The sequence below is a fragment of the Colias croceus genome, chromosome 7 (assembly GCF_905220415.1).
Source record: "Colias croceus chromosome 7, ilColCroc2.1".
NCBI lineage: Eukaryota > Metazoa > Arthropoda > Insecta > Lepidoptera > Pieridae > Colias > Colias croceus.
The window spans coordinates 3,290,625-3,315,713 of NC_059543.1; the positions used below are offsets into that span (position 1 = coordinate 3,290,625).

The 25,089-nt window shown below is 35.1% G+C and overlaps 2 protein-coding genes and 1 long non-coding RNA gene across 3 annotated transcripts; 2 read left to right on the forward strand and 1 right to left on the reverse strand.

The window, feature by feature from the left end:
• Positions 1-1,667: 1,667 nt before the first annotated feature.
• On the forward strand, positions 1,668-5,922 carry LOC123693019. Its single transcript, XR_006751639.1, has 3 exons — positions 1,668-1,688; positions 4,526-5,423; positions 5,844-5,922. It is a non-coding gene; the product is annotated as an uncharacterized LOC123693019 (long non-coding RNA).
• An 8,589-nt stretch (positions 5,923-14,511) lies between these two features.
• Positions 14,512-16,478, reverse strand: LOC123693014 (protein ALP1-like). The gene is made up of 2 exons (XM_045637883.1): positions 16,064-16,478; positions 14,512-14,748 (listed from the first exon to the last, which is right to left on the reverse strand). The coding sequence occupies exons 1-2, from the start codon at positions 16,476-16,478 to the stop codon at positions 14,651-14,653; spliced, it is 513 nt and encodes a 170-aa protein (XP_045493839.1). The 3' UTR covers positions 14,512-14,650.
• Positions 16,479-16,527: 49 nt separating this feature from the next.
• LOC123693001 lies at positions 16,528-17,653 on the forward strand. Its single transcript, XM_045637869.1, has 2 exons — positions 16,528-16,638; positions 16,714-17,653. The coding sequence occupies exons 1-2, from the start codon at positions 16,528-16,530 to the stop codon at positions 17,374-17,376; spliced, it is 774 nt and encodes a 257-aa protein (XP_045493825.1). The 3' UTR covers positions 17,377-17,653.
• The last annotated feature ends 7,436 nt before the right edge of the window (positions 17,654-25,089 follow it).

The following is a 25,089-nucleotide window of genomic DNA, read 5'->3' on the forward strand; positions in this document are numbered from 1 at the left end:
TATTGTTCAACTACCGAGTAGTGAATGAACGTGTAAAACAAATGATCAATAAACTAAATTCTAATTGAATGCTAACTTATTTATTTATTTATTACTTAACATATTAATACTCAGGCCGTAACGGCATGTTGCAGTCAAAGTAGTAAGTGTTTATTACTATACTTCAATGGTCTTCAATATTAGATGGTGAGGAATTACAAACACAAAAAAGAAGTTGGCTACTCGCAGGATGATCTTATGAAAGCATTGGAAGCTGTGCGTAGTAAAAAATTAAATAATTATGCAGCTGCTGCAGAGTATGGGGTGCCAAGATCAACCATTGTACATCGTATAGTGTGGTCTTCCCCTAATTAAAAAAGAAGTAAAGTTCTTGATTGCAGAATATATTAAACACAACGGTATCATCACACCATTTAAAAATGATGTTCCCGGAGACGATTGGTTTAGAGGCTTTCGAAAACGTAATAACATTTCACTGAAAAAAACTCAATCTGTTGAGATCGCCAGAAGAAAGGCTTGTAATCCTTTCACTGTATACCAGTACTTTGACCTATGAGAAGAAGTACAGCAAAAATTGGGGCTGATTAACGCACCAAAAAGCATTTATAATTTAGACGAGACTAGTTTCTGCAGTGACACCTCGAAAAGTAAAGTCATGGGACAAAAAGGTTTTCGCTCGACAAGAACAACCAGTTCACCCGGAAAAGATAATAATACTTACTACTAACTATATTCGACGAGATACTTCGCGGAACGCGGATAAGAATATTTTTTTACTTCACCTAGGTTAAAATAATATTAAGTAGGTAATAATTTTATTGAATTTTGTAAACAAAATGTAAACGCCGTAAATTAAAATTTTCATATGTAAAATTACAATTTAAAAGTAAGTACCTAACTCAATCGATGAACTCAATTATTTATTCTCTTATTCAATTGTAATATAGTATTGATAATCATTAAATTATCAAATAATAATTAAGTTTTATGTCATATTCAAAAATCAAAATAACGATAAAAACAATTCAAATAACACGTGCGTTCGCTCCCAAGAAACAATACAAGCGAAACCCTGGCACGTAAGAGATAAGGCTACATTACAATAAAAGCTGTGTTCAGCTATGTATGAAAAATGCTAACTTACGGCGTTTTTACATTTTGTTTAAGTACAAAACTTATTAAAATTATTACATAATTTAACCTAGGTAAAGTAAAAAAATATTCTAATCCGTATGCCGCGAAGTATCTCGTCGAATAAAGTTAGTAGTAGATATACACAGTAGATATACCTATTATAACGTCTTTGTATTACATCACCCTGTATTTATAAACAATTGCAAAATAAAAACATTAATTGTCCCCTTCACCCTCATAAGCTAGTCTGCGCGCGAGAGTGACGGACAGACTTTTCATGATGCGCCGCGCGCGTCTTTACAGACACTAAGGTCAACTGGGGAAAATGCGTCAATAGGGTAAATGCACAGAACTATATCGAGTTCTGTGGGTAAATGCAGCTTTTTGCCATTTCTCTAAAACTAATAAAAACACTACTACTCCCTCCATCTAGAGGTAGCAGTTTAAACTAAATTCGTAACTTTAATAAGAAACAGAGGGTGTTGTCCATCAGATGTTTGACATATCGGCCATTTTGTAAAAAACTTGTTTGTGCGCATGAGGAGCAGCAAGAGGTGAGTGCTTACAATCCATAAAAATCCCTGATTTTTGTTTGATTTTCAGGAAGATTTTATAATCCAGGTGCGCAATACATGTTTGCTCGTCTGTTCACGTAATTATTTTTATTTCATAGATCTTAATTGTGTAAATACTTACATTGTAATTTTTAGGTAATGGTTCGATTTTAAGGATAAATGCCTCTGTTTATATTTGGTAATTCCGTCTGGGAAATTTAAATCAAGGCGGCTAAATCTCATTTACTTCGTGTAGTTGGTGATCAAGTTCGTACGTTTGAAGAACTCGCAACGTTTCTCGTGCAAATCGAAGCAGTATTAAATTCGCGACCGCTTTGTCCAATCAGTTCGGATCCAAATGATCTATCGGTCTTAACTCCAGGCCATTTTCTTACCTTAGAGCCTTTAACAACTGTCCCTGATGAGGATCTATCAAATGTTAATATAAGTCGGCTTCATCGGTGGCAGTTGCTACAATCATTTCACCAGAGTTTTGGTCCAAATGGAAACACGAGTATCTTAACTCACTAACACAACGCGCCAAATGGACTAAGGATTCTAAACCGCTTCAGATAGGATCAATGGTGATAATTAAGGATGAAAATCGTGCGACACTACAATGGTCTCTTGCCAGAGTAGTGGATCTTTTACCCGGTTCTGATGGTGTAGCTCGGATTGCAGTAGTTAAAACAGCGAAAAATCATATAATTCAAAGACCGTTGGTTAAGTTATGCCCTCTACCAATCGAGGACTAACTTAAATCGTTTATCTTTCTTTTAGTATCGTAAGGTATCTAGACATTAAATTATCGTTAGCAATAAGATATCGTGTCTGTGTAACATCTATCGAAGCGCTTCGACGTTTTTTTGAACCCTCATAACTTGGGTTTGGATTATGCTAGATCAACAAAATTTTCGGGATATATTGTCAATAGCGGACTTATTGAACATATTAAGTTTTAATTACATTAGCTTTTATACTTCAGATTTAATTTATCACGACGATTTCAGTAAAGACATCTCTACACGTGTCAAAAATCGATGTGTCACAGAAATCATCTTAGGTGGAAAGGACTATATAAATGATGTTGATGTTGTTGAGTACAAGTAAACTGAAACAATTCAAGACTACAAATCTGTGTACCCCTTCAAAGCGTGTCAGCGTGAAGTTGTGATAAGAAGTGGTGTAGACGCGTATAATCTTGTACGAAGGTATGGAACCCTTCACGCGCGAGTCCGACTCGCATTGTTTCATTACAAGTAGTTACGTATACATAAACTAAAATGTTACTTAATTTTCTAGGAACAAGATACTTATGTTATGTGTGATTTTTTACTTTGATCTTTCATATTAAAACACTGTGCCATATATCCTGCTTTTATTTTATTTTCTTCGTATCAAACATTCAATAAAATTCGTTATCGACTAAATTTTTTCTATCACTAGTAGAAAATCGTTTCATTATTTCGATCCCTTAAGAACTTTCTTTTTAGAACTAGGTTCTATGTATTATTAATGAAATTGTTAATCGTGTAGATAAATCAAAGCTAGATTGGCCGCAAAAAAGCTCGGCATTTTATCTAAGGTCAGGCAGTATTTCACACCGGAACAGCTTCTAAGACTATACCAAGCACAAGTTCGATCGTGTGTGGAGTACTGTAGCCATTTATGGGCTGGATCTGCGAAGACGCATCTGGGAGCATTGGATTCGATGGAAAGACGAGCTGTTAGGCTGATAGCGGACGCAAATTTGACCAAGAGTAAACTTCTTAGTCTTGATCACAGACGTAAGATTGCGTGTCTTTCAGTTTTCTACCGCTTACACTTTGGTGAATGTTTAGCTGAACTGCACGCTCTCATTCCATCTTCACCGTTTCACCATCGAACATCTAGACGTGCCGCTGGCTTCCACCCCTTTGTAGTTGACTTACCATTTATGCGCACAAAACGTTTTCAGAAATCGTTCATCAACTTAACTGCAAGGGATTGGAACGCCCTACCCGCTTCCGTCTTCCCAGATAAATACAACCTAAACACATTCAAGGCAAAGTGAATAGGCTCTATCTAGGCAGGCATGCCATTCCATAGACTGCATCACTACTTACCATCAGGTAATGGTGCAGTCAAATGCCTGGCTATTTCTGATAAAAAAAAAATCAAATTAATAAAATTTACAGTAAAAATTAAACTGTGCAAAATCAAAGTTGGAACCTTATTTTTTTTAGTTACATTTGCCCCGGGGCACCTTAAAATGTTATGAACACTCAATAATTTTAATGTTCCTTTTTATTTTTCGAATCATTTGAAAAGTCAGTAAAACATTTTTTTTATTAGGCGCACCAAGTAAACCATCAAAATTCTACTAATATAAACGCGAAAGTTTGTGAGTATGGATGTATGTTTGTTACTCCTTCACGTAAAAACTACTGAATGGATTTTAATGAATCTTTACAAATAATATAGCTTATAAATCGGAAATGCAAATACTTTCGAGTTAATAATATTAGAAGAAGAAGAAAAAATATTTATTTAGTGAAACACACAGACATCTCACATATTAGTAGAATGAACATAACGTGGCATGACAACGTATGCCTGGGTCAGCTAGTACTGCATAAATCTCTGTCACTCATATTTACTACAGCATTTATTTCTGAAAAAAGATTCATACTTTGTCTCTAGAATTTTTCTTGTCGAAAAGACTAATACATTTGTAATAAATATTGATATTGATATATGTGGCTATGATGTGTAGGTGATTCTGACATTCTGGTGTATTTTTAACTACTGGCCAACTTACAAGTTATGCAGGTATTAATTTAGTCGTTTCGTTTCAGGTATTCATGAGTTTGTCAACATGCCGCGCAAAAACAAAAAAAAAAAAGAATCCCACTTACTCTTTAGAAACTCTAAAAAAGGCTGTTAATGAAGTTAAAAATGGGACTCTGAATGCTTACCAAACATCAAAAAAGTATGCAATACCACGAATGACCATTGCAGACCGCGTCAAACTTAGAAGAGGCATTGTGAAAGAAACAAAAGGTAGACCAACCAGGATCGATGCAATAAATGAAAGACTGGTTAATGGACTTCGAACGATGGAAAAGTATGGTTTCGGACTATCTTCAAAAGAAACAAGTATAATAGTAACTACGTTTAGTTTTATAAACGTAGTTACTAATAGATTGTAACTACGTTTATCAAACGTAATAAAATTAAAACAGACTTTAAAGATGATACACCAGGTTACGATTGGTTCGCAGGTTTTCTTAATAGGCCCAATTTGTCTTTAAAAAAACCCCAAGCTGTTGAGTTGTCACGGAAAGCAGCTTGCGACCCATTTATAATTAAAAATTACTTCGATATTCTTGAAAACTGTATCGAAGAACTGAATCTTCAAAACAGCCCAAAAAATATGGAACTTTGATGAGTCCAGTTTCAGCAAAGACCCCGAAAAAACAAAAGTAGTAGCAAGACGGGGTACCCGCTGTATCAGGCGATCTAACTGACCAATCACGATCGTTCTAACGCATGACGCGACGCCGCTATTACAGCTACTAGTCGGCGATGTCAAGTAACACAGAAATCCCGCGCTGTTTTATTATTCGAGAAAAACATTTTTTTAATGGTTTCGTTGTCATTTTATCGTAATTTTCTAAGCGTGTTCTGACGTGAAGGAGGTTTATTCTGTTTTGAAGTTAATTTATTACAGAGAGCTAATGATTTGACTACCATGTAAGTATATTTTTGTCTTCCTACTGCTAACAGTTATTTTAAAATTTGTTTTTGTATTCTAATTGGCACGAAGGGCAAGATAGGGTATATCTGACGAGGGTAAGATGGGGTAGTGCCCCATCTTGCCCCGAAAATAATCACTAATCTCAGGAACTGCTGGTCCGATTTGAAAAATTATTTCAGTATTAGATAGATTAGTTATAAAGGAAGGCTATAGGCTATACACCATCATGCTACTACCTACGGGAACAGAGCAGTTAAATCAAAGACGGACAGCTAGTATAATATAAATATTGCGACACTAAAATAACCAATAAGCCAAGTCGCAGAGTTCTAAATTAAAAACACTTATAAAGCAAAATTGAGTCTTCGTTTAGGTACTATTTAGCGAGATGGAGTAAAATGTTTAATTATTTACAGACGACGACGGACAAAATGGTACGAAATTATGTTCGGAAGACGGATAGGGCAACTACATATACAAGAGAACAATTGCTGCAAGCTGTAGAGAAAGTTAAGAACGGCGAGTTGACAGCTTATAGAGCCGCTATAGCATACAAAATTTCTCGGCCAAACATTGTAGCCCGAGTTTATGACAAATATGGATTAAAATCGAAATCTTTAGGGAGAAGTACAGTTATTCCTGAAGAGATAGAAAAAAAAATGCAATAAACTTACATGAAATGGAGAAATATGGCTTTGGGTTACCGAGAACAGAAATTATGGAACTTGTTGGAGACTATGTCACCAAAAATATGATCAAAAATCCTTTTAAAAACGGTATTCCAGGCGAAGATTGGTTTTTGGCTTTAAAAAAACGCCACAATTTGGCTGTAAAAAAACCACAAGCAGTGGAAAACTCACGCAAAAAAGCATGCAATCCCTGGGTGATTTACTCTTACTATGAATTAATGCTGATTTACACAGGGTCAGTAACTGACTACAAATTCGAGGCGCCGCGACTGACTTGTCTACTGACCCTGTGTAAACCAGCACTTACTAAAGAATAAAGTTTGGCTAACGAAAGATGAGACTGGCTTTTTATTTCGAAAATTTATATGGCAACACTTATAATTACGTAATTGTCATTCAAACCTGAGTTATTGATGTGTCAAAGTGAAAATTATTTCCGCGATTTTAGTGATTTCTAATTGAAAACGAGACGAAAACATTGAAATGTGACTTAAAAAAGGTTCTTTTTACTATGATTAGTAAATTTGAAAAGAAATAAGTTGAAAGAGATGTAATTTTCAAGGAAAAACAAGAGTGTTTACGTGAAATATCTCAATGCAAGTGTGACTTTGATATTTTGATACCTTTTGATACTATTTCATTTTGATTGCATTGTTTAATATTTATTATTTTGCAGATAACATGGATGATACCAATAGTCCAGTTATACACTATTCAAGCAACAATAAAAAAAATTGAATGATCTGTTTCGTTCAAAATGATTAAAGACAAAAAATCTGTACCTTGACGATATTTCTTCTATGACCGTACCATGTTATTCGTGTTGAAGATAGTATAAAAAACGAGATGGAATAACTGCAGAAATGGAAGGGTTCATAATAAGAGTCAGAGATAATGATAGTGATTCTTACTATTCACTCGCGGTTGAATTTTTAGATTTAATATGATTATATTGATTAAACAAACTTTAATTGTATTTTTATTGTGTTTTTTCTTGCTCTCATTCGGTGTTCTTTTTTGTCTATCTGTATCACTTAACTGTTCTAAGTATATTACATAAAACAATATTATAAAGATGAAGAGTTAGTTTGTTTTTTTTTTTGCTCGTAAGAGAAAATAATAAATAAAAGTATTAAAACTATATTTCCAACTATAACCTAAGTTGCCATATTATGTTGATTTTTTGAATTTGCCGCCCTTTTCCAGTTTCATCTTTCATTAGCCAGACAATACCATGGACGAACTTGGACTACATAACAAACCCTCACAAATATGGAATAAAGATGAAACCAGCTTTAGCAAAGACCCCAGTAAAACCAAAGTGGTGGGTTTGAGAGGTTATGCCTCAACGAGAACCATTGTGTCACCTGGTAAAGATAACACAACAGTTTTGCTGGGGTGCAGTGCAGCTGGTGATAAAACCCCTCCACTTATAATATTTAAAGGATAAAATCTCTGGGATGAGTGAACTTCTGAAGAAGATTATCCAGGTACTGTTTACGCAGCCACGAAAAACGGCTGGATGGAGGCGGACGTGTTTGAGACATTCTTTGTTAAGGTGGATGTTCCGACCGTCCCTCCATACATTTTTGATTACCTCTAAACACTTAACACAGACACTATTTCTTTAAAACTAATCATTTTATCACTTCTCTATAATGAAATGTGTGCGCGTTCGACCTTTTTAATCAATAATTTACAATATTTACTTAGAAAAACAACAGTAAAATACCGGAAAAATTTGACACTTCTACAGTAGTGTGCGTGACTTTTGCCAAGCGAAACACGACATAAAGCACGACATCTAGCGCATAGACTATATACTTATTACAGATCTAGCGCGTCAATGTCTAAACGAAAGGCGATGTTTAGACATAAGACGCGCTAGATGTCGTGCATTCGCGTTCGTTATCTTATATACATAATGAGCATAATTCTAATAGTCCGGTCTATTTACACATTCAAGTTTACATAAATTCCCATAAAGCTGAATATTGGCATAGTTGTTCAAAACATCATTATAAAGAAAATCTCAAAAGTCCTCATCGTTCCGAGGTGTGCTAAAAATTTGGCACGGGGTCAAAGGTAAAAAAAATGAGTTTTTTGCGATTTTTAGCGAAACGGTGAGTTTTTTCGCAAAATTACCCCAGTACAAAATTGTAGATCACAAAATTCTCTACAAAAAATATATCAATAATTTTTTTCCTAAAAGCCACCATTTTGGAGATATAACGTTCCGAAAAGTTGGATCAGTCGTAATCCCTCTATTTTGCACACGTTTCCACGCCACCTATGAGGTAGTGTACAAAGCGCGTATTTTTTAACGTGGTTTCCCCAGTAGGCCTATTCCACGGGTCTGCTGAGATTTTATATGTTTTAAAACTATTGCAAAATAATATTATATATTATAGTGGGCAAAAACAACGGCGGTGTAATTAAATAAAATACTTAAAATAAAAAGTTAGTCGTCTGATTCATAACTGTCCAAGATTTCTGTTTCTTCTTCTTCTTGATCTTCTTCTCCTTCTTCTTCCTGTTCATCCTCTTGTTCTTCTTCTTCTTCTTGTTCTATTTCACACGTAAACTGCCCCAATAGCGATTCCTGATCGGTATCAAACGAATCTTCAAGAGTTGGTGACTCAACATTCGAGCATGATCGGCCTTGACAGTGTGTGCATGCCAGGGAACAAAACAGTCCAACTTTTCTGCAACCACATTTTGCACTACACCCTTTCTTGCAGTTGCAAAATATTGTGTTGAGAAGTTTCTCAGGTGCTGGTGGAAGTAAAGTTTGAACTGGCTCTAGTGTATTGTCGATCAACTCCCAACCCCAGTCTTTAGGGTCCAGCTGATTACCAAGCCACACTTGAACTTGGTAATATACCCGAAACAGATACTAATAATTTATTATTTATTAGTATATATATTTCTATATATTGAATATTAGTGATAAAACTGATTTGAATAAACTGTTTTGAGTGCATTTATAGATTTGAGGTTAATTGTCGGTATATATAATTTATTTACATCGTGAATTAAAAATTATTACATTATCTAAAAAATATTTTTTTTTTGCTATCTGTACCCGAGACATGGGCGGGTGACTTCACAGTTGAAAAGGGTCTAGTTGGCTTGGTCACGTAGTATTTCATATATTGGGCATGCCAACATAAAGCAGGTATACGACCCTAGCCACGCGGACAATAGAATAAAAGACAGATGTTATCCCAAGGTTATACTGACGTACAAATTTAGGAACGGGGTTTCATTATACCTGAGATTCTCGTAGTTTAACTTATATTTTACATAAGCAAGTTACAATAAATAATAGCGAACTTATTTTAGTTCTATTACACCTTTAGTGACTTTCATATGTGGCGTACGTGTGCAAAATAGAGGGATTACGACTGATCCAACTTTTCGGAACGTTAATCTCCAAAATGGTGGCTTTTAGGAAAAAAATTATTGATATATTTTTTGTAGAGAATTTTGTGATCTACAATTTTGTACTGGGGTAATTTTGCGAAAAAACTCACCGTTTCGCTAAAAATCGCAAAAAACTTATTTTTTTGACCTTTGACCCCGTGCCAAATTTTTAGCACACCTCGGAACGATGAGGACTTTTGAGATTTTCTTTATAATGATGTTTTGAACAACTATGCCAATATTCAGCTTTATGGGAATTTATGTAACCTTCCTCCTGATTTTAGGCTTAAATAGACCGGACTATAATAAATCAAAGTTCTATGTAAAAATTGAGTAATTTCATTTCCAATCGTTCAAAGAAAATAACAATAAAATAAAATAAAACTAATGACCTTAGAAACTATGTTTTTTTTTGTAAACAATTTATTACTCATTATTGTTCGTCCGTCGTAGGTCTGTAAACTGTATTGTACACTGAAGGTAAATGGTACTGTAGGTACTTTAGTTCGGCGTCGTCGTCGGCTTGATATAAATTACATTCTTGATTTCATTGACACGCGCTATGATTTGCGCGCGGAATTTCTTGTGTTGTGAATTTATTTTTGTAGGTATGCTATGCATTTTAATTGATTCAAATTGCAATGTTTCTCTAGTATGCATTTGAGACTATATTGTAAATTGTAATAATTGATCGTGGGTATAGTAATTAATTATTCTAATAACGCAATTAGTAATATATGTATTTTCGGTGGGATTCAAAACAAAAAATTGGCCCGTGATTTTTATGAAATTTCACCACATTGCAAATCACATCAATCATAGTTCATACACATGTATGACGAAAGTGATTAGTATTGTGGCTAACATTGACTCATCAGTTCATCACTGAAACCAGTGATAAACCAGTACCTATATCATATTGTGTTTGAATATTTTTAAACAATGATATAAGTATACAATTATTATAAATCGGTAAACTATCAAAGTAATCACAAACTTGCAAACATTGGTAAAATGTCCAGTAGTTTATGAGCCTATTCATTACAATCAAACAAACAAACAAAGTTTTCCTCTTTATAATATTAGTGTAGACAAACACTATGAATACGATCACGAATGCAAATTCGGGGATTTTCTAATTATTGCTAAATAATAATTGAATTCGTTTTTAAATACTCTATAATTTTTAGTGTATAAATATTAAATAGACATTTATAATGTGGTGCTCATTTTTTTTGTACTGCTAACGCTATTGTAGGTACCTATTTTCGTTGTTTTATTTCAAGTGAACACGGCCATACAATTTTGTCACGAGCCGCCTATGATTGTAGGTACTTTTGTTAGGCTCCTTCGTCGTCCGCGTCGCGTCCGCGTCGGCTCGAAAGTTCTTGATTTCATTGTCACGCGCTATGATTTGCGCGCGGATTTTCTTGTGTTGTGAATTTATTTTTGTATTATTAATTTTTTTTTTATTTTATTGATTCAAATAAAATATTTCACTAGTATGCATTTGAGACTATATTGTATAATGTATAATTTATCGTAGGTATAGTTATTCTTATAACGCAGTTATATTTTCGGTGGGACAATTTGACCCGTGATTTTTCTGAAATATCACCACGTTGCAAATCACATCAATCATACACATAACACACGTATGACGAAAGTATAGTGGCTAACATTGACTCATCAGTTCATCACTGAAACCAGTGATAAATCAGTATATCATATTTTATTGTGTTTGAATATTTTTTAAACAACGATATACCTATACAATATTATTATAAATCGGTAAACTACCAAAGTACTTCCGAATTTTCAGACAGACAAACAAGTAGTTTGAACACGCAGTTTTCTTATACTAGTAGCAAAAATCAAAACCATAATATTATGTTTACCTACTATATTTTACTAAAAGTCGAGTGCGTCGAAATCGTAAATAATAATATAATGTTTTTCACCTTCCTGGTTATTTTCCCATAGTAAATAGTGTTTTAGGTTTGTTGTTGTAGGTAGGAATAATAATAATTATTCTTACTTGTTGGTTATGAAATGTATATTGAAATAATTTACTTTTACAAATCATTAGTGATATTAGTTTTGAGTGAAAATGCTTGGATCAGCATAATATTTTATGGTACTTCAAATAGGTACATGTTTTGATAAAAAAACAATAGTGTAATAAAATAAAACTGCGTTTTATTGTAATCAATGTTGACAGTTTTAAATTCCAAAATTATTGATCAATAAAATAGTTTACACCAACAAATATAACTTTTATTTTTATAACCATCGTTCATAATATAAACCGTAGCAGGTGGCGTTTTGAAGTTCTGTCTACTCATACAGAAAAATGGAAAACTTGTTTTTTTTGTAAACAATTTATTACTCATTATTGTTGTTTGGCTGTGTGTTTGGCAACTCGAAGCGTGGTCGTCCGTCGTAGGTACTTTTGTTCGGCGTCGCGTCGTCGCTCGTCCGCGTCGGCTTGATATAAAACATTCTTGATTTCATTGACACGCGCTATGATTTGCGCGCGGAATTTCTTGTGTTGTGAATTTATTTTTGTATGCTATGCATTTTAATTGAATCAAATTGCAATATTTCTCTAGTATGCATTTGAGACTATATTGTAATAATTGATCGTGGGTAGGTATAGTAATTAATTATTCTAATAACGCAATTATATTTTCGGTGGGATTCAAAACAAAAAATTGGCCCGTGATTTTTATGAAATTTCACCACATTGCAAATTATATATTATACAATTACAATTACAATTATTATAAATCGGTAAACTATCAAAGTAATCACAAACTTGCAAAATATGCTTTTCCGAATTTTCAGACAGACACACAATTTTATTAGTTTGTTTTAGCAAAGTAGGTACCTATACCTATACGCTTACGTCGCGCGTCGCGTCGCGTCGTCGAAAACGGTGCGCCCAGAAACAAACATACCTACCTAATTCAGTTACAATCCTTTTTTTTGTTCCGTAATATATTGTATTCTAATACGATTTTTTTTATTCGTCGGCCAGTTCTACTAGGTATAAAAAGATAAAATTGAAATATAATTATTGTAGCGACAGCCATATGTTACTATGTTTTCGTAAATATGTTTTTCACCTTCCTGGTTATTTTCACATAATCTTATATATATATAAATGAATCGCAAAATGTGTTGGTAAGCGCATAACTCGAGAACGGCTGAACCGATTTCGATAATTCTTTTTTTATTATATTCCTTGAAGTACGAGGATGGTTCTTATGTAGAGAAAACGTAAACATGTACCACGGGCGAAGCCGGGGCGGACCGCTAGTCTAATATAAAAATGAATCGCAAAATGTGTTGGTAAGCGCATAACTCGAGAACGGCTGCACCGATTTCGATAATTCTTTTTTTATTATATTCCTTGAAGTACGAGGATGGTTCTTACTTCTTATGGAGAGAAAACGTAAACATGTACCACGGGCGAAGCCGGGGCGGACCGCTAGTAAATAATAAAATAATAAATAGTGTATTAGATTTGTTATTGTCTCTTGTATACCTACGAATAATTATTCTTACGTCTTGTTGGGAAATGTTCAAATACCTACCTATTGAAATAATTTACTGTTACAAATCATTAGTGTTATTAGGTAGTTTTGAGTGAATAGGCATGGATCAGAAATTCAGAATATAATATGCTACTAACTACTCAAATACATACACGCCAAACTTGTTTTACATTCACGCCATCTAGAGTTCAATCTTTATCATTTTTGTATACGTCTGTGTGTGTAAACGACCCTGTATGCAATGACAGATGTTAAAACGCATGGTTTTACCGAATTGGGTGGATTTTAAGGCAATGATATGACATATTTAAATAAAATATAATATTCAGTAATCGCCATGACTATTCCTACGACCTTAATCTTTTCCAATTACGCAAAAACTCAAATAAACTAGAAATGTAGAATTCAGCGCCATCTAGCGGGACATTGGCTGGGAACAGATCGTAGCAATCACCTTAAGGTGTTTTTGTCCACGGGTCATTTGGGTCATAAACGGCCAATTCTACTAGTCTACGATGGCCACTCTACGCACGTGGGGATCAATATCGTTGAAAAAGCTCGTGAAGCTGGAATAACTATTATGAAAATTCCACCACATACTAGTGACAACTTACAGCCCTTGGATCTTGCAGTTAACAAGTCCTTTAAAGACAAATAGGACCTTATGGCTGATTTACACGTTATTAAGTTGACTAAAAATTTACTAAATTTTAACTTAATTAAGTGACTTAACTCGTGTAAACAGTGAATTTAGTAAGAAGTTACAAGTTAAAATTTAGTTGTAACTAAGTAAAGAAGGCAGAATAGAATTTTGTCTATTTTTCGGTTAAGTTGGTGGGCGTGGCTAATCACTTGACACGTTTGGACAGGCAAAATTTAGTTAAATTTAAGTAAAAGCACAGAATACATAATAGTAGCTAAGTAAAAGCATAAGCTGGCGCAGTGATTGCAACGTAGTTCCTACTTAATTTATAAATAAAAATCTTTTGAAAATGTCGAAATGGACGGAAGACACGACAATAAAGTTCATAGAAGAATAAATAAAGAACGATTGTTTATGGAATATTAAAAGCTTAAATTACCGAAAGCAAGCAAAACAACATCGTCTTTCCGATATAGCGTCAGCCATGGCGATTGCAAATTTTGGTGTAAAAGAAGTTGAAACAAAAATAAAGAGTATTAGATCAACATATTCGCAAGAATTGAAAAAAAATAAAGATTCATCAAAATCTGGGTCTGGCACTGATGACATTTACAAGCCAACTATAAAATGGTTTGATATATTCAAGATTCAAGGATATGTGACATCAAGCATTAAATTCGGTGAATATTAGTGAATCGAGAAAAACACACAGTAATTTGGTGAGTAAATGTATTTATTTTTCATAAGAACATACTAATTTTTTTTTTAAACAGCAAAACGTTTAACTAGTTTTATATTAGCATGTTATATTTATTTTAATTAGGGATTATCTTATTAATTTTTTATTTACTGCTTGCTACAACTTCAGCATATCATTCGCATTTGCCAATCAACTGATCCTTCTCCTACAAAATAGTCGGCATAATTGTCACGGATCGTTCTGGCATCTCGAGATGAATGATTTTGAGTAGTCGTGGGTCATGGCCATTGCGTGTGTCTTCAACACAGAACAGTAAGAACATAATAGAAGTGCTATAATGTCATCATTAATATGAAAACCAGTGTCGCCAAACCCACACATTTAAACCGATAGTTATACAGTACACTACAAGTAAACTATGCCTTTGATTGGACAGCTTAATTTGAGTAAAAACTGACTTAGGTTATAAATTCAGCATTTCAATATGTACCCTAACGAACCAAGTTACGGTTTATTTTAGTATAACATCCCTAGGTATATTAGCTGTTTTGTTTCTCTTTGCTCAGAAATTCCAAATTCGAAAACATTCAGCTATTCCACAACAGATGGCGTTGGTTTTCAATACATATAACTTTGAACCTCTATACATAAAGATAAGGTTGAAATTTGTGTCACTCTAAATTAATGACATTAACTTGACATTAACCTGATGCTTTGCTCTAAGGGATGTCAGCCTTGTTATCGATAATTCACAAATAAATATATTTTTGTGCATTTTTTTTTCTTTCTATTATATGAGTATAGGATAATGTGTCACATTTTGGAGTATGTTTATTACTACTAAGTACGTCTTTTCATATTATTATATTTAAATAAAAAACGGAATAGAATAGTATAAATCTATATTTACAAAACAAACAGAAAATATGCATTATTTTAAATCTTGGAACTGCCGTAGGTTTGATGTATCGGTGGCCTTTGTTAGACTGCTTATTGCTGTTCGGCATCCAGTTAACTCGTCACGTTGCATTTATTATCCATTTCTCTTTTAAATTAGGCTCTTTCGAAAATCTATAAATAAATAGGACAAATGAAAGCTAAGGAAAAATAGAATAAAATTTAATATTTAAAATGTTTGTCTTTTCTAAAGTATCGATACTGTCGATATGCGCCACATGCATCACTAATCCGACATTCGTTTGTTTATTTCAATAATATTCCAGAAAGTCTTGTTTGCTGTTCAATCTATATTAGTACTTATTTCTTATGGATTAAGGTTCATTTTGACTTAATATTTTTATAAATTTTTGACAAATTACGACAAGCGAAGTTGTAACATAAAATATATTTAAAATAAATTAAAATAAGACTTACCGATGGTATGAAATGCCTCGATTGCTGATATTATTTCGTCTGCTATCATTTTTCCACTCTAATACCGAACAACACGCTCTAAATAATGAATAAATATGGAAATAAGGTTTGACAGTTGACAACCGACTCGAATATTTTTCTGCGCACAACTGAGAGCGAGTTAGGTGATCTTACCTTACTAGTGACACGTGGGCCACGCCCACATCGCACTTCTATTATGTTCTTACTGTTCTGTGGTCTTCAATGTCGACTGTTGGCGCATTTACATTACTTTTTGTTTTACGAAGCCAATTGTGTAGAGCGCAGCAGGCTTTGACAACCTTGTCAACTGTGTCAGGGTTGATGGGAATAAGCCTTTCAAAAACTCTGAATCGAGCAACTAAAATTCCGAACGCATTTTCTACTATGCGCCGTGCTCGTGAGAGGCGATGGTTAAAAACTTTTTGTTTTAAAGTTAACTGGCTCCCTGGATACGGTTTCATTATGTACGGTTTCAAGGGGAAGGCGTTATCACCAACAATTACACGTCCATTTGGAAGCAAATTATTCTCCAGGGCCTCACTCAGATTGCAGTTTCTGAAGACTCCCCCATCAGATACTCGACCATTACATCCAACGTCTACATAGCTGAAACAGTAGTTGTCATCTACAAGAGCCATTAGTACTATGCTGTTTGAATGTTTATAATTATAATAAAAGCTTCCAGAAATGGGTGGTGCTTTAAACACGACGTGTTTGCCATCAATAGACCCACAACATCCAGGGCAATTCCATCTTCTTCGAAATCCTGTTTCTATTATATCCCAGTCTGTACTTGTAGTAGGTATCTGTAATACAAAAAGATACTTGAATGAAACATTTGTGTATGTATACTTTATATATGTTTTGTTACAGGAGAATAATGAAGAAAATCGTGGAGACAATTCAATTGATCAAACAACTGATGATGAAATCAGTGAGCCTGCATCAACTACCGAGCATCAATTTACAATACCAAATCCTACTAACGCCACTCGTAAAAGAAGACTCCGGGAATTACATTCACTTGTGGATAAAGTGAGCTGCATTAACAATACTATGAATACAGCAAGTTTGCAATCTACTACTGACCATTTTGCTAAAAGTGTTGCAGGACAGTTGAAAGCTATGCCTTTGCTTTTGGCGCTGGAAGCTCAAAAACATATTCAAAACTATTTGTCCGATATGCGTATACAACAATTAATGAACAGTAGTAGAACCCCTTCGCCAATGAATAATAGTAGCCGTTTTACTCCATCGCCTTCTTCAAGTACGTATTACGTTGAGTCCCCAGAACCTTCACAATCATGTATTGGACAGAATCCTCAACGTATTCCTGCAGATACTCTGGACAGCGTTTCTACAGTAACACCTCCATACAATACAGTAAATCCCCGATCAAGAAGAGAAAATTCTATAACATTTTATTCCCAAGCTGGAGATTTATCACAAAGTATCCTTGAACCTGATATTTTGTCACACGCAGACCGCAGTAGCTTCTATTGTGGAGGTCGAGGAGCAGTAATTTTATTTATTTAGTTTGTTTAACTGTGAGTTAATTATCGATAAATAACATGTTTTGTTTGTTTAATAAGCTGAGCTAATTATTAAAATATTAATAAATAAATACTGAGTGTAAATATGTTTTTTCTTACCTTTATAAAATCTTTCAACGCATGAAATATAGCTTCACACATGTAAGGCAGCATCAAACATATACTTGATTTAGAAACTCTAAAAAAGTGAGATAGACTGCGGAAACTATTTCCAGTAGCGAGACAATCTAAAACAATATGTAATTTTAATTTTGATTCTAATGCAGAGCGCATCACAGTATCTCTTTTCTGTATCTCATGTTCAACTTTAGATAACAAGTAATTGAATGATTCTTCTGACATCCGCAGTGCAGAGAAATACTCATTTTTATCTTCTCCTGCTAGTTCATGAAACAAAGTTGTACTTGCGCCATATTCATTTCTCCTGCTTATCCATTTTCTTACCCACAGTCTTTTAGGTATTCTCGCTTCTCTGATTATTTCATCTTTTACTTCATGCAATACCTCATTTAATACAAATTTAATCACGTCTGGAATGCACTGTTGATGTTGGTTGTCCGCTAGGGGTGTATTTGTTCTATGGTCGTCTATCTTGAGCGAATAAATGAGTTTAACTAGTTATTTAGTATTTTTACGTGTAAACGGTTACTTAAAATTAAGTCGCTTGAAATTTAGTTAAAATTTAGTTAAGACTTGGCAACTTAATACGTGTAAATCAGCCTTTAGTTTAGTAAAGTGGCAAAGATTGCACGTAGGTCAAATATTGCCTAAAAAACAATTTTCAAAATTAATTGGTGTTGTTTGGGCACAAATTGATCCCAAAGTGTGCATAGCAGGATTTAGAAAAGCTGGAATTTTTCCTTTTAATAGTAATGCTATACCTGAAGAAAAATTTCATCCGGACCAACTTGCAGAATGGAAAAAACAACAAGAGCATTCTTCTGAATTAAATGAAACATCCACTACTCCTAACATTTCGAAAAATATCGAGTCCCAACTTCGAGCCACTGTTGATCAGCCATTTTCTGATTTCTCGTATTCCAAAAATCAGTTAACTCTTTCACACCAAATTGAAATTTGGCCGGGAAGCAATGGTGTAGTTGCAAACGATCCTGACCCAATCTCGATCCCTTCATTGCGATCGATTTGTCTTAATTATTGGAATTATGCCAATGAACGTACCACAACTGTGCAAGACCATACTACAAAGGATACACCGATAAACTACGATTGATATGTAAGCCCATCTTATATTACAGGCATGCCTCAATCATCTGCAGATTTTACTTTTAATTTAGAAATGTCACAACAAAACGAACATCATCAAAATAATAAAATATTACAACCCATTACTTGCACTGCAACAAACTTTAAAAGGCTGACTCTTGATCATGACTTATTTGTAGACAATGCTGAAACTTCAGCATTAAAATCATCAAAGGTGATCATTGTAGATGATCGTCCCGTGAAATCTGATATTACTTTCGAGGAATTGTTACTCCGTAAAATAACGGTTTGTGTCACAACAAACAAAAACGCACGAAAGTTGCTGTTGGTGCTGAAATAATAACAAGTGAAGACGTTTATAAGAAACAAAGAAATATTGAAGAAGAAAAAATAAAAAAATTAAAACAAAAAAAAAGAAAAATTGGCGAAAAAACTAAAAAAAAATGTAAATGTTAGACGCTGTAAAGACATGATCAAGCTCGATAAAGAAAATTTTATAAGAGAAAATGAGATAAACATTGAATTGAAGGATGAGCGTAATATTGAAGAAAATAAACGTTATGATAGGTTATGATAAAAAGAAAAATGTTAGACAATCAACATTAAAAAATAGTCTCAGAAAGAAAAATATGAACAAGAAACATAAAACCCCACAATTCAAGAAAATAGACGACTCCTCAAGTGAAAGTGACAATGGATGATAGTGATATAGAAGATTGTGAAACATGGACTGAAAATTCTACAAGTGCAAGTGAGATGATGGAGATTAACACTCAATCAAACGATGAGACTTATATTGAAGAAAGTACATATTATGATGATAAAATGATAATTGACGAACTCTTGAAAAACATTGAAAATATACCCAGAAAGGCAAATGATAATCATGAGTATGATGAACCACCAAGTACCGTTACCAAAGGACAATGGGTCTTAGTAAGATTTTCTACCAAAACAAGTGTAAAACACTATGTTGGAGTGGTTATAGATGTAAACTGTGATAACATACCTACTGTGAATTATGTTCGCAGAAGTACATTTAGAGGTGGCGTTGATGAAGGCACATTTGTTTTCCCACGCGTACCTTACATATGCGAAGTGAGACATCTAGAAGATATTGTGTGCAAACTACCGGAACCATTGATAGGTCGAAGAGGAAAGATATTATTCAAAATGTCATTTCACGGCTATAATGTTCAGTAGATTGTAATTCTGATTTAATCCAAATTAAAGTAGGTACTTACTGCCAAGTACACTTTAATGTTCCTATTAGAGAGTAATAATTGAAAAAAAATATTGTGAGTGGTTTGTTAACGTAAGATTTTTATTTAGTAAGTACTGAAATAAAGTTTAATTCAACTTATTTATTAATTTTTATGTCTAACGCTTCACGCACCTTATGCAATAGCATAAGGTAAAAGGTAAGGATATCACACACAAAAGGTTCTACTCCTCTGATTTTGACTGTATTTTTGTCTTGCCCCAAAACGTGTAATAAACGAATTACCGCAAAACTGAAGGTTGTTTCGTTGTTATAGAGTTCAATTTAAATTCGACTACTTTTTTCATTTGCATTTTTTCTTGAGAAACCCCAATAAGTGTAAGTTTTCAATAAAAATACATTACTGTTATTCTTACCCCAATTGGTGGGGCAAGACTAGCAATTTTAACTGTTTTACAATTTATTCATAACTAGCTTCCGCCCGCGACTCCGTCCGCGCGGATGTCGGTCTTCGCGTGGATGGTTTATTTCTACATTTTGAGTAACTCTGACAATGACATCTTATAAATATCTATTGGACCCAAATACGGTTAGGCCTATAATAATACGCAACGTGTGTTCGCGGTTCTACAGAACAACGTCTATGGATAAAACTGAAAAATTAAGATTTTTTTTTTCTACGTATTTTTCCAGGATAAAAAGTATCCTATTTTACGCCCAGGATAATAAGTTATAATTATACCAAGTTTCATCGAAATCGAACCGTTAGTAATCACATATTTGGGTTTGGTATCGATCCAGTAACACCCCCTGGTATTTATTTTTTCAATATATTCTATGTTCAGAATTGACCCTTCTACAGATTTATTATATGTATAGATGTATAGATATACGTTCTGAATGCATTAACGGAAATATGTCCATTATTTCATTAACACGTGTAGTATTTAGGTATAAGTGAATTTATTATCTCAGAGGTAAGCACAGCAAAGATCGATCCCCCCCATCAGTTCCAAGCCTTGTCGTGGCCGGGGGGGCTCAGTAGCTTGGAGTGCACTCGTGTACTCTGAGTGAAGCTAATTGGACGCGGAGGGGCTGAAAGGCCGGTCTGTCGTCTGACGACATGATTGGTTCGACGGCCAGGGATCCATATAGCTGGCTGGCTGGCTTGAAGGCAGGCTGGCCGGGCTGGCTGGAACCGGCTGGTCACACCGGCTGCCTCGCTGGCTGGCTAGGGGGCCGGCTGGCAGGCTGGCTGAAACCGGCTGCCCCACCGGTTGGCTGGCTGGCTGCTTTGAGCCGCGGCGGCTGGCTGGCATGCTGTCACCGGCTGGTTGTCCGGCTGGCTGGCTGGCTGGCTGGATGGCTGGCTAGCTGGCTAGGATCCTCCGGGGGGCCAGGATTGGCTCAGGTGCCGTTGTGGTACGGCGAGGTATGGCGGCTAGTGGTCGCGGCCTGGCAATTTGGCTGGGCAAAAATGGGGTTGGAAGGTCGATTGGGCCTCGTTTGGGTCTCGTTCCGACCGACTGGCAGGGGGCTGCGCTTTGCGGCGGTGGATGGCGGCCAGAGGCCGCGCGCGTTGTTTTTTGTTGGTAGTCTAACTACCAACAAAACAGGGGGCGGGATCCCGACGCGTCACTTTTGTGACACGCGGTGACTCCTGTAGGTGGGTGTAGGGCGGCGGCTGTCCTGTGACAGCCGTCTGCCAACTCGTAATCCGGTCCGTGGGGCCGGACCGAGGGCCGCCACCTCTGGTGTGAGGTGGGGGCTGCGAGGGAAACCTCTATAAAAGTGCGCCGGAGGGTCCTTCGACGCGTGAATTACGTTTCAGAGGGCCTTTCGGCGCGCGCCCTTCGGCCGGTCGATGCTGGGGTAAAGGGTTTGGGGAACGCCGATGATGGAACGGGGAACAATCCATCATCGGCGAGCGGGTGGCGTGAGCTCGTGTACAGCTTGCGCCGCCCCGGGGTGGGCATTTGGTGGAGGGCCTGGAAACGGGCAAGTGGCGGAGGGCCTGGAAACGGGCAACTGCTGGGCGGGACATGCGGAAGATTGCGAATGTGTACCCGCATCCCGTCTAAAGCAGCGCGTTGGTACACGGTGGGGTTTTAGTCGGTAGGAATCCGACATAACCCACGACTCCTTCCCCGGGAGCCGTGGGTATCTTAGGCAAGATTTCCCCACTTGGAAAAAAAAAAAAAAAAAAAAAAAAAAAAAAAAAAAAAAAAGCAAAGATCGATATTCATGCTAGTTATTTGATAGCATGAAAATCGATCTTTGCTGTCTGGCAGAAAAGTATGTTAGTCTTACCCCACCTCACCTTATGTATTTAGTGTTTTAACTGATTAAACCTATATTATCTATTATTATTATTATACATATAATAAATCTGTAGAAGGGTCAATTCTGTACCTACATTGAAAATATTGAAAAAATAAATACCAGGGGGTGTTATCGGATCGATACTTAACCCAAATATGTGATTAAATAAATTTTTGTCTGTCTGTCTGTCTGTCTGTCTTCCTGTCTGTCTGTCTGTCTGTCTGTCTGTCTGTATGTGAAGGCATCACGTAAAAACTAATGGTTCGATTTCGATGAAACTTGGTATAATTATATCTACCTTATTATCCTGGGCATAAAATAGGATACTTTTTATCCCGGAAAAAACGTAGAAAAAAAATCTTAATTTTTCTTAATTTCTCCGCGCGGACGGAGTCGCGAGCGGAAGCTAGTATTATAATAATATCGTTATTAATGTTTACAAATTTTAAAATGAAAACTTATATACTTTGTCGTTGAGTAGGAGTTGGAGACTGTCCTTGTTGATTATTTAATTATTGAAGTGAAAACTTCTTTAGCGGCGTTGGGTATAAAATCTTAAACTCGCGTCAGGACACGTGGCCTGATCGAAAAAGCGTAAGACGGATTTTTTTTTTAGCCCTTATATTCCATGCTTAAGACGGATACCATTCCAAAATGTCAAACATGCTGAACGTTAATAATCAAGTTTTCACTTCTGCCGGCACTCCCGGAGTGCAACCCGTCTTTTTTTTACTAGGTAATTAATAACATAATACCTAATGCGTGTTGTTCCTATGTTATAATGATGACGTTAAAATTTTTAAGTATGTTTACAAATTTTTATATGAATAATATTTATATGTAAGTTGAGTTATGAAAACATACTATCCTTTTGTTGATTATTTAATTATTTTTTATTAACTACGTACCTATTGTAAACTTCTACTTGAAATGCTTGTTGCCGGAAATAATAGATTCTCGGCAAATTCGTGGCATGGCCATAAGAGATTTAACATTTCAACAGACACCTGATGACATTCCTAGAAGTATTTACGACATGAGAGAGAGAGAGTAAATACGCCTATAGAAACCGCGTCCACACCTCATGTAGAACCTCATGTAGAATATGATGTAATAATGGAACCACGTGAACTTTTGCCTCGATATTTAGATTTTAATGAGTACTAATTAATTTGTGTAGAAAATGAAACATTATTATTAACAACAGCATGTTTTTTCATTTATATTCCCCGTTAACAACACTGTTGTCCTGTTTGGTCACTGCTCTCGCTCTATCGCTGCTATGATTTACTTGCTGGTACTGTGCAGTCGCTCCTTCTATGGCCCAGATTCACAATCGTGACTTTACTTTAGAGCAAAAGAGTCTTCACAAAGTAAACTTTGTATGACCGAAGTTTACTTTCAACATATTTAATTTCAGAGAGAATTGCTTGACTTTCCTTAGAAAAGTACGGTCCCAAAGTAAAGTACAGGGTAAGACGTGTAACTGTTACTTTATACGCATAATTTATGTTTTTGAGAACATAATATTATTAAATTAAGTTATATTTCCATAAAAAACATATATAATAATAACATTATTATTTTATATCAAAAATTAAATGTTTAGAAAAAAAACCATCATGTAGGAAGATTATAGTATAAATGTAAAAAACCGGTAGACACAGCAAAATTCGTCAGAAAAATATAATCTTTAATATATATAAATCTCGTGTCACAATGTTTGTCCTCAATGGACTCCTAAACCATTTAACCGATTATAATAAAATTCGCACACCATGTGCAGTTCGATCCAACTTGAGAGATAGGATAGTTTAAATCTCAAATCGTTTTAGAGAAAGCGGGCGAAGCCGCGGGCGGTAAGCTAGTCTATACAAATATTATAAAGAGGAAAGGTTTGATTTTTTGTTTGTTTGTTTGTATGAATTGAATAGGCTCCGAAACTACTTGGCAGATTTGAAAAATTCTTTCACTGTTGGAAAGCTACATCATTTCTGAGTGACATAGGCTATATTTCATTTTCAAAAAAAATAGGCATCCTTACTAAAATTACGATAACGTAATCCAAGGTGTGAAAAAAATATCAAAAAACTACCTTACATCGCGTGCGCTGCGAAAACTGTTGATGATAGAACAAAATGATATACTACATTTTTTTAGAACACACCATTGTCTACAAAAAATCAGCGGCAGCATATCTCTAACTATTACAGTCATGTCACAATAAGCGTTTTTTTATTGAAAAAAAGAAATTAAAATACCACCGCTACAAAAAGCTCTTTATTTGTACCTGGGTATTAACCCTTATCAAAATAAATGATGTATTATTTAATATTATATAATATTTTAATAGCCATAAATATTACACTGTTTTTAGCTTTGTTGATTCTACACGTTGGGAAATGTAATACTTATAATAAATGCGAAAGTTTGTGAGGATGGATGTACCTACTCACTCTTTCACGCAAATACTACTGAAGATTACATTGAAATTTAGTATACATATATAGAGGGTAGCTTGGATAAACATATATGTATATCCCGGAAATCCCACAGGAACGGGAACTATGCGGGTTTTTTTAAACGCGGGCGAAGCCGCGGGCGGAATGCTAGTAATGTTATAAGACAAACGAAACGATGCAACGATCAACACATCAACAAAAAAATGTTACTCGACATGACGTTTCGATCTATAACCCAACCATATTAAAATGTGTTTCTGTTCTACGAAATTGGTTTAAAATGTAGGCCTACATGATTTATACGCATAGTCATGTAAAGTTTACTTTGAGACCAAAGTCATGATTATCGGCTCCTTAGCCTTTACTAAGTAAAGTATAGTTTCTGGAAAGTAAAGATGAGCTTGACACGACTAAGAAATATATTTTTGGTTGAAAGTAGATCTTTCCATCAAAGTAAAGTTAA

Coding starts and splice junctions, on each gene's coding strand:
- LOC123693014 (XM_045637883.1), bottom strand. CDS start 16,478: ATGGCTCTTGTAGATGACAACTACTGTTTCAGCTATGTAGACGTTGGA. Junction 14,749..16,063: donor AAATGCGCCAACAGTCGACA/TTGAAGACCACA, acceptor TACTGTTCTGTG/TTGAAGACACACGCAATGGC.
- LOC123693001 (XM_045637869.1), top strand. CDS start 16,528: ATGGGTGGTGCTTTAAACACGACGTGTTTGCCATCAATAGACCCACAA. Junction 16,639..16,713: donor TATCCCAGTCTGTACTTGTA/GTAGGTATCTGT, acceptor GTTTTGTTACAG/GAGAATAATGAAGAAAATCG.